Below are 16492 nucleotides of genomic sequence, written 5' to 3'. Positions count from 1 at the left end.
TTAGCGTACCTAACTTTCAACCTGGTCTTTGTCATATATAGCCACTCTCCCAACCCCACTCTCCTCGTCCATCCGAGGGCTGCATCGGGTAAGGAGGATTTCTGGTGCTGCCCAGCTTTGCAGGGCTCAGCAGTCTGGAGAGTCCTCAGACCACCCCGATTCTGGGGAAATAAGATATCAATTGCCAGATTCACTTTACATTCAGCTTTTGCTACACACACATACACACATGCCTATATTTCTTATATCTGCTAGTGTTTTGCTCAAAAGTTCATTGCCCTTTCAACATAAATTCCCATATTTCTCAAGTTATAATCTTGCATTGCTAAAGATTTACACTGCTGACAAATGTCTTTCTGAAACGAAGAGGTAATCATGCTATTCCCTGTTTACAAATGTTGAGAAGTCTTGCACCATCTTGAGGAAAAAGTCCTAAAAATAAGAGCTATCTCAAAGCAGAGCAGTTATAGCCTAAGAATATAAGTTCCTGAGGGTAGGGACACTGTCTCCTCCACTGTTAGATCCCCAGAATGGAGAACAATACCTGGTATGACATGGAGTGGGTATCGCCAAAATGTTTTTTAAATTAAATTAATGAGTAATAGATGCTTACTTTTTTGAATGAATTTTGATCTAGCTCACTGGTAAGATTGTTATCTGAAAACAACCAATTAAAGTAATTAACAACAAAAAACTTTCAGTTTGTGTACCTTTAACTTAATATTTCATTGTGTTCAAATAAGGGTAATGGCATAGTAAATGCAAACAGTAGAACTGACTACAAGAAGTCTAGTAAAGAAAGAGGATCTGGTCTGTTTGATTTATCTATGCACCTCATTCTATAAGGATTTGTGGTAACTTATATACAAAATATAATAATTTAGTATGCTCCACATTTGGCTTTAAACTTTATGACTACCAAGTTGAAAAGGACAACTGAGCTATATAATGCCTTTCATTAGAGAGGAGCAAATATTTCTTAACATTAAATTCTAAAACAAATCTCCCACTTGGGAATTTATATAATGAACCTTGAGTGATAGGGTAGATGTTATACTGCATACCATTTCTACAGTAAGTAAAGTAATAATTTTTGACAGGATCTTATGAAATCCACATGATAAAACAATAAACCCAACTTGTCCATGTCAGTTCTGTTTAGAGCTAAGATAATATGGTCCATCTGTGTGGCTTTCTGTTGTTTGTCTGGCTTGACTCCAGGGATAATCATGGAGCTCCTTGCCTTCAGATGGTCTTCCTTATATTAAGGTCCCTTTTTCCTGCTGGCCTTTTGACTGACTGGTCCAGTAGAGCAGGCATTTTGAAATACGGTTGTCAAGCTAGGGCCTGAGCTGCTGTTTAGACTGACTGAGGTAGGTTCATATGTCATAGAAACTGAGTGGGAATTAATATGAATGATATCATTTAGGGAAAACTCAGTGGCCTAACTAAGCAGGTTCCCTGAATAGGGAATGCATGAGCACCTACCTACAGGCAAAGCCAGAAACATCACTGCATCTCAGCCAAATTAGAAAACATTAATCAACTTTTCATTCCCTAACAAGTTTTAGATTGTATTTTTTTAAGATTTTAGTATTTATTTTTATAGAGAGGGAAAAGGAGGAAGAAAGAGAGAGAAACATTGATGCAAGAGAGAAACATCAACTGGTTGTTTCTCGTATGCGCCCCAACCATATGCCCTGGCCAGGAAGCAACCTTTTGCTTTGCAGGACGACATCCAACCAACCGAGCCACGCCGATCAGTGCCTTAACTTAAGTTTTAAATATACTCGCTTTTTATATCCTAATTTATTAAGATTTAAATTTACTATGGAGAGAGTACCAAAGCAGTCATGCTTATGTACCTAAACATTGAGAAAAGCAAAATATGAAGAGTATAAACAATAGAAGTTGAACTGTATTTAAGTATATACTTAAGGTTTAATGTCATTAAAATGTCCATACTAAACAAAACAATCTACATATTTAATGCAATCACTATGAAAATAACAATGGGATTCTTCTCAGAACTAGAACAAATAATCCTAAAAATTATATGGAGCTGCAAAATATCCTAAATAGCCACAGCAATCTTGAGAAAAAGGAACAAAACTGAATGCAATATGCTCCCTGATTTCAAACTGTATTACAAAGCTATGATTGAAACAGTATGGTACTGGCACAAAAAACAGATACATACATCAATAGGACAAAATAGGGAGCCCAGAAATAAATTCTCACTTATATGGTCAATTAATATGCAAGAAAGGAACTAAGAATATACAATGGAGAAATGACAGCCTCTTCAATAAGTGGTGTTGGAAAAACTGGACAAACACATGCAAAGAAAAATTTAAACTGGACCACTTTCTTACACTATATACAAAAAATAAACTCAAAATGGGTTAAAGATTTAAATGTAAGACCTGAAATCATAAACTCATAGAAGATATAAGTAGTAAACATTTTGACACCAGTTTTAATAATATCTGTTTGGATGTGTCTTCTCAGGCAAGGAAAACAAAAGCAAAAATAAACATGTGGACTACATCAAACAAAAAAGCTTCTGTACAGTGAAGGAACCATCAACAAAACAAAAAGACAACCGACTGAATAGGAGAAGATATTCATAAATGATATATTTGATAAGGGGTCAATATCTAATACATAAGGAGCTCATACAACTCAACATCCAAAAATAATCCAATTAAAAAATGAGCAGAGGACACCAATAGATATTTCTCCAAAGAAGATGTACAGATGGCCACAGGAATGTGAAAAGATACTTAACATCACTAATCATGAGGGTGTTACATATCAAAACCACAGTGAAATACTACTTCATGCCTGTCAGAATGGTGGTTATTAAAATGGCAACAAGTAAGTGTTGGCTAAGATGTGGAGAAGAAGAACCTTCAGCACTGTTGGTGGGATTGTAAATTGGTGCAGGCACTGTGGAACAGTATGGAGATTCCTCAGACATCTAAAAGCAACTACCATATGGCTCAGCATATGAAAAGATGCTCAATTTCACTAGTTATTAGGGAGCTGCAAATGAAAATTACAATGAAATATCACCTCACACCTGTTCGAATGGCTATAATCAACAATACGGGTAATAACTATTGGAGAGACTGTGGAGAAAAAATAACCCTCGTTCACTGCTGGTGGAAATATAAACTGGTACAGCCACTATGGAAAACAGTATGGAGGTTCCACTTCTGGCTATTTATAAAAAAAAAAAAAAAAAAAAAAAAAACCCTGAAAGTACCAATTTAAAAAGATATAAGGTGAGGCAAAAGTAGGTTTATAGTTCATATGGAAAATAATACAATAGTTAATAACACAAGAATAAACTGTTTTGTATACTCACAACTGTAAACCTACTTTTGCCCCACCCTGTATATGCTCCCCTCTGTTTATTGCGGCATTATTTACAGTATCCAAGATATGGAAGCCATGTAGGTGTCTGTCCATCAATAGATGAATTGATAAAGATGTGCCACAAATATACAATAGAATATTTCTCATCGATAAAAAATGAAATATTGTCCTTTTGTGACAACATGGATGGTCCTAAAGAGTCTTACTGCTCAGTGAAATAACTCAGACAGCAAAAGACAAATACCATTTGGTTTCGCCTATATGTAGAATCTAAAGAAATAAAACAAATGAACAAACAAAACAAAAACAGACTCATAGGAACAGAACAAACTGATGGTTGCCAGAAGGGTGTGGGGAGAGGGATGGGTGAAAAATAAAATAAAAATATACTTAGATGAAAAGAATGGTGAGAAATATACCAAAAGAGTAAATCTTTGTTTTGGGTTACTAAAATATTTTTAAGAAAAACAATTTGATAATTTTTAGCACTTTTGAAAAGACAAGTGTAAGGTCTGTCCAGAAAGTACCCAGCCATATACTATGAAAAAAAGACATTTATTGAAGAAGATACAAGTTACCAGAAACATTGTACATAGGGCAATGGCACCTCAGTTCCCTTTTAAGTTATGACCTTTTTGAGGAAATCTGGTTCATTGGTAGCGGTGTGAATCAAGTCATTAGCAACTGCAGTACGATGTTCCTTCTGCTCTGGTAGGAGAAGCCATGGAACATGTTTTGCCACAACACTTTTCATGCCAAGATCCTGCATCAAAATCTCAGACACAGTAGTTTTTGGAACCCCCAGATCAGCTCCTAGTTCTCACACTGCTAGTCACCGATCTTGGTTGAGTGCAGCCCATACACGTTCAACATTCTCAGGTGTTCTGCCTGTTGCAGGCCTTCCAGGATGTGGGTCACTTTCAACAGCTTTTCGACCATCTTGGAAGCATTTGTGCCACACTGTTATTTGCGCTGTTCTCATTGTATCGTCCCTGAAGGCCTTCTGAATCATCTGAATAGTTTCCATGGAGGAATGTTCAAGCTTAATGCAAAACTTGATGCAGATTTGTTGTTCTACTTGCTCAGTCTTTTTTAATGCAACAGCCACACAGTACACATGGTCACTCAACGACATCTACCTCCCCCACTGACTAGTACAGTGAAGTCGTCATTGTTCACAGGTGCACATTCCAGTGCACTGTCCCTTGCTGCCAGGTTGCACCAGTGTTACACCAACCATTCTCATTATATTAACAATGTCTGGACTTTCTCTGCACAGACCTTGTATAAGTTTTCATATTCCCTAGAAAAGAGAGCTTTATAGGAGAAAAGAAATAAATAATAAACCTGTGTTCAGCCAAATTGCAATATTCAGACCTCCCAGATCCCTCTCTTTAAAGTCATGCTTACTAAACAAATGAGTTTTTCTTTTTTTATTATTAAATTTATTGGGGGACATTGGTTAATAAGATTAGAAAGGTTTCAAGTGTACATTTCTATACTACATGCTCTTCTTATTGCAATGTGTCCCCATTACCCAAAGTCAAACCATCTTCTGTCACCGTGTATTTGGCCTCCTTTACCCTTTACTACCCTCCACCCCTCCCCTCTGGTAGCCACCGTATACTGTTGTCTGTGTCTGTGAGGTTTGTTTTTTTGTTTTTCTTATTTGTTCGTTTGTTGCTTTCAGTTTTTTATTTTACGTACTGCGATATTCTCAAGGTCAGTACATATTGCCGCAAATGGCAGTATTTCATATTTTCTTATGGCTGAGTAGTATTCCATTGTATATATATTTCACATCATCTTTATCCAATCATATATCAAAGGACACTTTGGTTGTTTCCATGTCTTGGTTACCATGAATAATGCTGCAGTGAGCATAGAGGTGCATATATCTTTGTGAATAAATGTTTTCAAGTTTTTTGGGTAGATACCCAGAAGAGGGGTTGCTGGGTCATATGGTAACTCTATTCTTAATTTTTTGAGAAATCTCCATACTGTTTTCCATAGTGGGTGGACCAGTTTACATTTCCACCAGCAGTGAATGAGGGTTCTTTTTCCTCCACAGTCTCTCCAACACTTACTACTTGTATTGTTGATTATAGCCCTTTGAACGTGTGTGAGGTGATATCTAATTGTAGTTTTGATTTGCAACTCCCTAATAACTAGTGAAGTTGAGCATCTTTCCATATATCTGTTGGCCATTTATATGTCTCCTTGGGAGAAGTGTCTGTTCAGGTCCTCTGCCCGTTTTTAATTGGATTGTTCATTTGGTGTTGAGTTGTATGAGTTCTTTATATATTTTGGATATCAATCCCTTGTTGGAGTTGTGTTTTGCAAGTATATTCTCCCATTCAGTTGGTTGCCTTTTTGTTTTATTGGCAGTTTCTTTTGCTGTGCAGAAGCTGAAGGGTCTCTAAAATCCCAAACATTCAGTTATTACACAGGCTTTGCCTCTATTATAAGAAACTTCATACCTATTAGCAATCACTCTGTTTTCCTCCTTACCTTCCAGACCCAGGTAATCTACTTTCTATCTCTATAGTTTGCCTGTTCTGAACTTTTTATATAAAATATACAACATGTGGTCTTTTGTCACTGGCTTTTCATTCAGCATAATGTTTTCAAGGTTCATCAGTACAGTAGTTTGTGTCAGTACTTCATTTGTTTTTATTTGTTATTTACTACTTTTTATTTTCATTTACTTGATTTCTAATGTTTTATGGATATATACCACATTTTATTTGTTCATTCATCTGTTGGACATTTTGATTGTTTCCGGTCTGGCTAACGTGAGTACTGCTATTAACATTCACATATGAATTTTTGTGTGGCACATGTTTTCATTTCTCTTGGGTTTATCACATCTATGAGTAGAATTGCTGGGTTGGGTGGTAATTCTTCATTTAGCACTTTGGGACACTGCCAGACTGTTTTCCAGAACGGCTACAGCATTTTAACACCATCAGCAATGTATGAGGGTTCCAGTACCACAATATCCTCATCAACAGTTGTTATTACCTGTTTTTTTTTTTTAATTATTATAGCCATCCTAGTGGGTGTGAAGGATATAGTATTATAGTTTTCATTTGCATTTCCCTGATGACTAGTGGCCATGTACTTTGCCCACTTCTTTTTTTAAATTAATTTTTTATAACAATAAAAAATAACAATCCCCTCCTCTCAGACTTAAGACCCTTTATAATCTTATAAAGGACAATGGGCAAAGGTCTCATGCTCCTCTGGCTACTTCAAGCTGGGCATGGTCGTCATCCTACCTACCCCTGGGTCCAGAAATCCCTAATAAGAGTGGAGGTGTGGAGGGGAGGGTGGCCTTCCCACATGAGGAAGGATGTTGCAGACTCGAGATCAGTTGGCTGTCCCCAGACAACAGCGTGCTTGGTTTAACAGGCTGGCGTCCTTGTATTCTCTGGTTCAATTTTGCTCATGTGTTTGTGTTGTTCATTAGTCTCCTGTATTAGGTGATAGCATAAGGTATTTTTCTTTCATTGCCTGGCTTATTTAGCTAAGCATAATTCTCTCTAGCTCCATCCATGTTGTTGCAAATGGTAGAAGTTCCTTCTTTCTCTCTGCTACATAGTACTCCATTGTGTAAATGTACCCCGGTTTTTTGATCCACTCATCTACAGACGGGCACTTAGGTTGTTTCCAGTACTTGGCTCTTGTAAATAGTGCTGCTATGAACATAGGGATGCATAGGTTCTTTTGAATTGGTGTTTCAGGATTCTTCTGATATAATCCTAGCAATGAAATTGCTGGTTCAAAAGGAAGTTCCATTTTTAGTTTTTTGAGGAAATTCCATACTGTTTTCCATAGTGGCTGCACCAGTCTGCATTCCAGGGTTCCCTTTTCTCCACATCCTTGCCAGCACCAGTTTGTTGATTTGTTGATGATGGCCATTCTTCCTGGTGTGAGGTGGTATCTCATTGTGGATTTTGCATCTCTCTGACGGCTAGTGATGTTGAGCATTCTTTCATATGTCTATGGACCTTCTGTATGTCCTCTTTGATGAAGTGTTTGTTCAGGTCCTTTGCCCATTTTTTAATTGGGTTGTCTGTCTTCTTGCATTGAGTCATATAAGTTCTTTATATATTTTGAAAATCAATCCCTTGTCTGAGGTACAATTGGCAAATATATTTTCCCATATGGTTGGTTCCCTTTTCATCTTGCTGATGTTTTCTTTTGCTGAGCAGGAACTCTAGTTTGATGTAGTCCATTTTTTTTATGCTTTCCTTTATTTCCCTTGCCTTAGGAGATGTATCAGTGAAAATGTTGCTACGCGGGCTATCTGAACTTTTCTTGCTTATGTTTTCCTCTAGGACTTCTATGGTGTCACGGCTTACATTTAAGTTTTTGATCCATCTTGAGTTTGTTCTGGTGTATGGTGTAAGTTGGTGGTCTAGTTTCATTTTTTTTTTTTTTTTTTTTTTGCATGTCCCTGTCCAGTTCTCCCAACATCATTTGCTGAAGAGGCTCTTTTCACTCCATTTTATGTCCCTTCCCCCTTTGTCAAATATTAGTTGACCATATAGACCTGGGTTTATTTCTGGGCTCTCTATCTGTTTCATTGATCTATATGTCTGTTCTTATGCCAGTAGTAGACTGTTTAGATCACCGTGGCCTTGTATAGTTTGATATCAGGTATTGTGATTCTTCCTACTGTGTTCTTCTTCCTCAAGATTGCTGTGGCTATTTGGGGGCTATTTGGGGTCTATTTTGGTTCCATATGAATTTTTGGAGTATTTGTTCTAGGTCTGTGAAATATGTCATTGGTATTTTAATAGGGATTGTATTGAATCTATAATTGCTTTGGGTAGTATATGGACATTTTAATGATGTTGATTCTTCCCATCCATGAGCATGGTATATGCTTCCATTTATTTGTATCCTTAATTTCTTTCTTGAGTGTTCTGTAGTTTTCTGAGTACAGGTCTTCTTTTACCTCCTTGGTTAAGTTTATTCCTAGGTACTTTATTTTTCTTGTTGCTATGGTAAATGGAATTTTTCTTCTAGTTTCTATCTCTGATATTTTATTGTTGGTGTACAGAAATGCCTTTGATTTCTGAATATTGACTTTGTACCCTGCTATTTTGCCAAATTCACTTATTAGTTTGAGTAGTTTTTTCGTGGAGTCGGTATGGTTCTCTATGTACACTATCATGTCATCTGCAAATAATAACAGTTTTACTTCTTCTCTTCCAATTTGTATGCCTTTTATTTCTCTTTCTTGTCTGATCGCTGTGGCTAGAACTTCCATGACTATGTTGAATAGGAGTGGAGAAAGTGGACATCCTTGTCTTGTTCCTGACCTCAGGGGGATTGCTCTCAGTTTTTGCCCACTGATTATGATGTTGGCTTCGGGTTTCTTGTATATGGCCTTTATTATGTTGAGGTATGCTCCCTCTATTCCCATTTTGCTGAGAGTTTTCATCATAACTGGGTGTTGTACTTTATCAAATGCTTTTTCTGCATCTATTGATATGATCATGTGGTTTTTGTCTTTCATTTTGTTTATGTGGTTTATTACATTTATTGATTTGCAAATATTAAACCATCCTTGCATCCCTGGGATGAATCCCACTTGATCGTGGTATATGATCTTTCTAATATGTTGCTGATTTTGGTTTGCCAATATTTTGTTGAGGATTTTAGCATCTACGTTCATCAGCAATACTGGCCTGTAGTTTTCTTTCTTTGTTGTGTCTTGACCTGGCTTTGCTGGCTTCATAGAATGAGTTTTGGAGTCTTCCCTCTTCTCAGATTTTTTGGAATAGTGTGAGAAAGATAGGAGTTAGTTCTTTCCTAAATGTTTTGTAAAATTCACCTGTGAAGCCATCGGATCCAGGGCTTTTTTTGTGCCGGTAGTTTTTTGATTACTGCTTCAATTTCACTAGTTGTTATTGGTCTGTTCAGGCTTTCTGCTACTTCTTGATTCAGTTTTGGAAGATTTTATGTTTCCGTAAATTTCTCCATTTCATCTAGTTGTCAAATTTCTTGCGATACAGTTGTTCATAATAATTTCTTACAATCCTTTGTATTTCTGTGGTATTGGTAGTGATTTCTCCTCTTTCATTTCTGATTTTAATTATTTGGGTCCTCTCTTTTTTTCTTGATGAGCCTGGTTAAAGGCTTGTCTATTTTGTTTATCTTTTCAAAGAACCAGCTCCTGGTTTCATAGCTCTTTTGAATTGTTTGTTTAGTCTCTATGTCATTTAATTCTGCTCTGATCTTGATAATTTCCTTTCTGCTACTCACTTTGGGCTTTGTTTGTTGTTCTTCCTCTAGTTCTTGTAGCTGTAGGGTTAGATTTTTTTATTAGAGATTCTTCTATCTTTTTTAGATAGGCCTTTATTGATATGAACTTTCCTCTCAGGACTGCTTTCACTGTATCCCATAGGTTCTGGGTTCTTGTGTTCATTATCATTTGTTTCCAGAAACTTTTTGATTTCTTCCTTGATGTCATTGTTAACCCATTCATTATTTAATAGCATGTTGTTCATTCTCCATGAGTTTTTTTCCTTGAGGTTGATTTCCAGTTTTAAGCCATTGTGATCTGAAAAGATGCTTGATATAATTTCAATTTTCTTGAATTGGTTGAGGCTTGTTTTGTGTCCCACCATGTAGGCTATCTTTGAAAATGTTCCATGTGCACTTGAAAGGATTGTATATTTTGCTTCTTTGGGGTGAAAAGTTCTATATATACCAACTAAGTCCATTTGATCTAGAGTATTGTTCAATGCCTCAATATCTTTGGTGTTTCTTTGCCTCAAAGATCTGTCCATTGTTGACAATGGGGTGTTAAAGTCCCCTACTATGAGTGTGTTGCTGTCTATATCCTTCCTGAAGTCTTTCAAAATTTTTCTTACATATTTGGGTGCTCCTTTGTTGGGTGCATATATGTTTACAAGGATTATAGCTTCTTGATTCATTGTTCCCTTAAGTATTATGAAATGTCCTTCTTTGTCTCTTTTTATGGCCTTTGCTGTGAAATCTGTTTTATCTGATATAAGTATTGCTATCCCAGCTTTTTTTTTCATGTCCATTTGCTTGAAATATTTTTTTCCATCCCTTCACTTTCAGTCTGTGTAGATTGTTTGTTCTAAGGTGAGTCTCTTGTAGACAGCATATATGTGAGTCATGCTTTCTAATCCATCGGGCTACCCTATGTCTTTTGATTGGTGTATTTAATCCATTTACATTTAAGGTTATTATCGATATGTATTTATTAATTGTCATTTTCCCCCTTTGTACTTGTGTTCCTCTCTGTCTCTCTCTGTTTCTTCATCTTCTTAAATCAGACCCTTTAGCATCTCTTGCAATGCTGGTTTGGTGGAGATGTATTCTTTTAGCCTTCTTTTGTCTTGGAAACTCCTTATTTCACCTTCCGCTTTGAACGAGAGCCTTGCTGGGTAAGTATTCTTGGTTGTAGGCCCTTGTTTTTCATTGCTTGGAATATTGTTTGCCATTCCCTTCTGGCTTGTAGTGTTTCTGCTGAGAAATCTGATAATAGCCTTACTGGAGCTCCCTTGTATGTTATTAGCTGTTTCTCTCTTGCTGCTTTTAGGATTCTCTGTTTGTCTTCGAATGTTGCCATTTTAATTATGATGTGTCTTGAAGTGGGCCTGTTGGGGTTCATCTTCATTGGGACCCTCTGTGCTTCCTGGACTTACGTGACTCTTTCTCTCATTGTGTTAGGGAAGTTTTTTGTCATTAGTTTTTTGAACAGGTTTTCTATCCCTTGCTTCTCTTCTTCTCCTTCTGGAATTCCTATGATATGGATATGGTTACCTTTCATGTTGTCCTGCAGCTGTCTTAAAACCTCTTCATTCTTTTTCAGTCTTTTCATCTTGTTGCACTGTGTGGGAATTTTTTCCTATGTGTCCTCCAGCTCACTGATCCGATCTTCTGCTTCCTCTAGCCTGCTTTTAATTCCTTCTACTGTGTTCTTCAATTCAGAAATTGTATTCCTCATTTCCTCCTCACTCTTATAGTTTCCATGTCCTTTTTCATGCTGGTGTAATTCTCAGTAAGTTCCTTGGAGTTTCCCTGGAGTTTCCCTGGAGTTCTTTGTAGTTTTCCTTGAGCTCACTGAGCTCATTGTGCTTCTCCATAATCCATGTTTTGAATTCCATATCTGATCATTTGCTTCCCTCTATTTCATTTAGCATTCTTTCTGGGGATTCTTCCTTTCCTTTTTATGGGGGTTATTTCTCTGTCTCCCCATTTTTGTTATTCTTCTTGTTTGTTGCTGCTTCTTAGATTGATCTGCACTTCCTGAATCTGCCCCTGGTGGCATCAGATCATGTACCAGACTGGCCCTAGGCAGCCTGTTGGAGACTTCCAGGGATCTACTGCCTTTGTCTGTCTCCTTTGGTTGTTAATCTCTGCCCACTTTTTAAATTATGTTATTTGTCTTTTCATCATTAACTTTAAAATATTCTTGCCCTGGCTGTTGTGGCTCAATGGATTAAGCATCAGCTTGTGAATGAAAGAGTTGCAGTTCAATTCCTGGTTAGGGCACATGCCTGGGTTGCAGGCAAGGTCCCAAGGTGGGGGCATGCAGGAGGTGGCCAATCAATGTTTCTCTTCCTCTCTTTCTCCCTCTCTTCCCCTCTCTAAAAATAAATAAAATTTTAAAAAATTCTTTATATATTTTGGATGTAAGTCCTTAACATACAGATATTTTCTCTTACCTGTGGGTTGTCTTTTCACTTTCATGATGGTGTCCTTTAAAGCACATGAGTTTGATTTTGATGAGGTACAATTTATTTATATTTTCTTGTGCTTTTAGCATCGTACCTAATAAACCAGTGCCTAATCCAAGGTCAGAAAGATTTACATCTGTTTTCTTCCAAGAGTTTTGTAGCTTTACTCTTTGGTCGATTTTGAGTTCATTTTTGTATACGATGTAAGGAAGTGTTTTAACGCCATTCTTTTGCACGGGGCTATCCAATTGTCCTAACACCATTTGTTGAAAAAGCATCAACTTGTCTTAGCACCCTTGCTGAGATCATGTAACTAGAAATATAAAGGTTTAGTTTGGACTCCCAACATTATTCCATTGATCTGTGTGTCCATACAGTTATATTTTTCTTTCATTCATTTTACAAAGACTTCAGCGTCTTCATTTGCTAAGCATTGCTCGACATGCCCATGTTACTTGCTTTTGGGAACCAGTCCATCCTCTTGAAGCCCAAATCCTCTTCAAGGAACTCATTCTAACAGGATATAGATTTCCTTTTTCTTAATGAGATATAAGGTGATTTCCTTTCATAGCCAAATCTATAGAGGCAGTTATATCTCTGTCTGATCTATACACATTCTTTTGGCAAGTTGTAGTTTGTTCTGCTATATAAATCTTCAGAAGTCTGAGTGTGTTTTGGAGGGCTTGGAAATTGGTCTGGGATAGTCCAGTGAATGTATGGAAGATGAGGTGAGAGTTAAAGTGGAAGAAGAATCTGTGACTGTGGTGAGAGGTTCCTAGCCAGCGTGGAGTGGCCCGTATGTGACTTGAGAGGTCCCGGAAGCTGCAAAGTCTAGTCTAACAGCAGTAAGGCCAGAGAGAAATGGTGGGGCGGAGCTGCTGCATTGTGTTCCCATAATTCTACCTCTGGGTCATACTGTAGGAGCAGCCCCTTGCCAGTGGCTTACTGCTGGGTTTAAGATGACCTAAAGGGGGCAAGGATTTTATGTACTGGTGGTGGCTGGTCTCTACACAGAGATTGTGCTTGGTAGGAATTGAAGGAACGGGCCAGAGAATGCAAACTTAGCACAACTGGATGATTACATAAAATAATTAAAGATGGTTTCAGTGTTATAACTTGAGGATATTGGGAGGATAATTGTACCATTGCTTACTGTAATAAACAAGGTGAAAAGAAATGGTTTGTAAAGGTAACAAACTTTGATTTTGCTATGCTTATTGGCAAAACCTTTTAAGTGAATTATAAAAGATACCTGAATCATCAGATGGTATATCAAGTCTGATATTCAGGAGCTTCCGGTGTTTGTTAGACACAAATATGGTTGATTTCCCTTCCATAGGTGCCTTTTCATTTTTGAAATCCATATTGTAAATGAACTTTCAGTGTCTAACTTTAAAGGTTAAGCAATGGATTTATTTTCTATGCCTATATGATAATTGTAAAAAATATTTTACTTGGTCAGGCTTAAGAAGGGTACCTAGATTCCATGGTTGCTATTGTAATTAACCATATTATTGTTTTCAGGGAGGAAAATTTTTAATGTTTACTGCATTGAAAAACATAGTCTATACAGCAATAAAGAGAAGTTTCAGTTTTCAAGATGGTTTTATGTCCAAACATTAAAATTTAAATGTTTTTGAAAATTTATTTCATGTTGAAACTTGATATAGTACACTTATTTACACATCTTAAAATTTCTTTCAGGAATTGTTCCATCTTCTGTTGTCCTGACTTCTTTCCAGGTGATGTCAAGGGTTTTTCTAATATGGGCAGTAACACATAGTGTTAAAGAGGTAAGTGTTTATATAGGCTGCAATAAAATAACAAATGCTATTCAACTTTTCTTTCTCGTGTGTATGTTATAGTTAAAGATGGAATTCCATGTCACATCAGTATGGCCCAGAGAAAACTCATTCACTGTAGGAGAATTGGGTTATTAGTGGGAAACGTACCCAGATATGCAGTGTCGTTAACGAGAACACTAATTAAATTATAAAGCCCTGCAGCCTTTGACCCCACGGAGGTTTGGGTGGTGTGGAGGTAGTGTGTACACCAGCTGTGTTCCTCTGGTATCTTGTTTGTATCCAGCGTACTAACATCTGGACAACTGTATCCTTACAGTGGGACTGTTGTAATAGTAGGGGGCATTACTCATTCCCAGAACAGTCTAATCGTTTTTTAAAATAATTTTTTATTTTTTAAATTAATATTCATTTCAGGTGTACACCCTAATGATTAGACATTACATAACTGACTAAGTGATCACCCTGATAAGTCTCGCACCCAGCTGACACCACATGTAGTTATTACAATATTATGACTACATTCCCTGTGCTGTACTTTGCATCCCCATGACTGTTCTGTAATTACCAGTTTGTACTTCTTAATCCCTTCATCTTTTTCACCCAACACTCCTACCCTCTGACAACCTTCAAAATGTTCTCTGTACAGAGCAGTCTGATCTTTTTAGGACCAGGAGAAACAGTTGTTTCCACCCAGCCCACTAGGATTAATGGAATTCCCCAAATGTGCTGAGTCTAGTGGATCTGGGAGGTGAATGGTCTCTGCTGGCGGGGGCCTGGGTTGAAGATACCCAGGCAGGCCCAGGGTGAGAAAGCCATCATTACCAAAGGTGTGCATTTACAACTCAGCTTTCATTTTCTGATATTGGGGAAGGGAGTTGTTTTCCTATATGTTTTTTGCTTTTTAAAAATCATTTATTTCTTTTTAATGTCGCCTTGAGGTAAAGTACCTATAACCATCATGAGGATTTATTTTTCAGTTTTTCAGCCCCAAAAACCTATCACCAGCATTATTGGATTCTTTGAGGCTCACGAAATGCATTTATCTATTAGCATTATTCTGTTTTCTTTGCCCTCTATTCTTCTGCAATCTCTGTCAAACACTTTGATTTTGGAGATTTATTTTAAGTTTCATTTGTATTTCAACTAATGAGTTTTTAAAACTTTTTATTGGCATATGATATAGATAACAGAAGAGTGCACATAGCTAATAAGTTTTGAACAAGAATCAATTAACCCAAGTTATTATTTTTGTTAGATTTCATATGGAATTTGGCTCTTCCACCCCCACCCCCACCCTCATTCCTGAAGGTGTCTGAACTTGCTGTGCAGGGAGGATGTAAAACAATCGCATCCCTCTTTTTTGAATGATCACATTTCTTTCTTTCTTTCTTTCTTTTTCTTTTAAGGTTAAAAGGAAAAACAGGCAAATAAATCCAAATGTAGCGTATTGCCTTTTGTTCTCACTTTTGTTCATGGAATAAAGAAACGTTGCTGTACTTGTACCATGTAACCTCTTTATACAAATCATCATTTTCACCTATATTTCTTGCTCCATTACTTTCTTGTATACACCATTTCCTTTTAATTTTAAAACTAAGTCATAGTTTTAATTTCCCAATAGTCTCAAGTGTCCTATTTCTTTCTAACAGTAACTCATTTGCATTCTTAAATAGGTAATTGTGTACATTCAGTAATTAAATATTAGGTATGTGAAGACAGACTACTGTCAACTATGGAGTGTTTAATCGCTTTGCCAATACAGTCAGTTATTAATTGTGCAGGTGCTAATGCTCCAGCTGATGGATTATTCATGGCCCCTGCTTCAGTGACCACTTCTGCTTATTAGCCCTTCTGGCAACCAAGATAGCAAGTAAATAAATGCTTACCATTCCAGGCAAACAATTCTATTAGCCATATTGCTGTTAGCAACATTTGCCAGGATTTCCTGGGCAGATCATTTAGACTGCTTGGCTTAAAAAGCTATTAAATGTCTCTGGATTACAGGGACAGGGAGCTGGCCATTGTCCTCAATAACCACGCTGCCTGACAGATGGTGTCGTATTTGAGCTTTGCAGTCATTTAAGTTATATGCTTGTTACATTTTTAAATTCCAGGTTATTTCTCCGTAACCAAATTAACCAGTTTATACTATTATTAAAATACTGTTTTCTTAAGATAGTGATACAGTAAATTTCAATGTCTTTCTGCCAGTTTTACATACACCCTACTAATCACTTGACTTCATTCATATGTAAGAGGGTTCACAGTCTTTGTTGTTCCAGAATGAAGCTTCTTTTCTCCTCATTTCCCTTTTCTTTGGACATAACTCATTCATCATTTTGTTTATAACACCCCACCCCAAGCCATTGATAGGGAATCTTGAGAAGACTGTTTCTGTGGCATTTCGGAGGCTGTCTGCTCTCTATCACCTGTTCCCCGCCCCTTCTCTTAGCCAAGTGCTATTTTCCTGCCTTAAAGTTTCATATTAGCTATAATTCATTTTGTTCTATGCAATATTACACATGACTTCATTCTTTTGTTTCCTGAAACATTTTTAAAATACCTTTATTTTCC

At 37.0% G+C, this 16492-nt stretch overlaps 1 protein-coding gene across 3 annotated transcripts in view; it reads left to right on the top strand.

Annotated features, from left to right (window-relative positions):
• Positions 1 to 16492, top strand: part of HACD2 (3-hydroxyacyl-CoA dehydratase 2) — a 108854-nt gene that overhangs the window by 57907 nt on the left and 34455 nt on the right. For all 3 annotated transcript variants that reach the window (XM_090277570.1, XM_090277586.1, XM_090277577.1), the window contains one exon: positions 13818 to 13906. In XM_090277570.1, the coding sequence (XP_090133696.1) occupies positions 13818 to 13906 (89 nt within the window). The remainder of the gene's footprint in view (positions 1 to 13817; positions 13907 to 16492) is intronic.

This window comes from Furipterus horrens, unplaced genomic scaffold (genome assembly GCF_987537825.1).
Source record: "Furipterus horrens unplaced genomic scaffold, mFurHor1.1.pri manual_scaffold_1, whole genome shotgun sequence".
Classification (NCBI taxonomy): domain Eukaryota; kingdom Metazoa; phylum Chordata; class Mammalia; order Chiroptera; family Furipteridae; genus Furipterus; species Furipterus horrens.
This window is presented reverse-complemented; position numbering and strand designations above follow the sequence as displayed.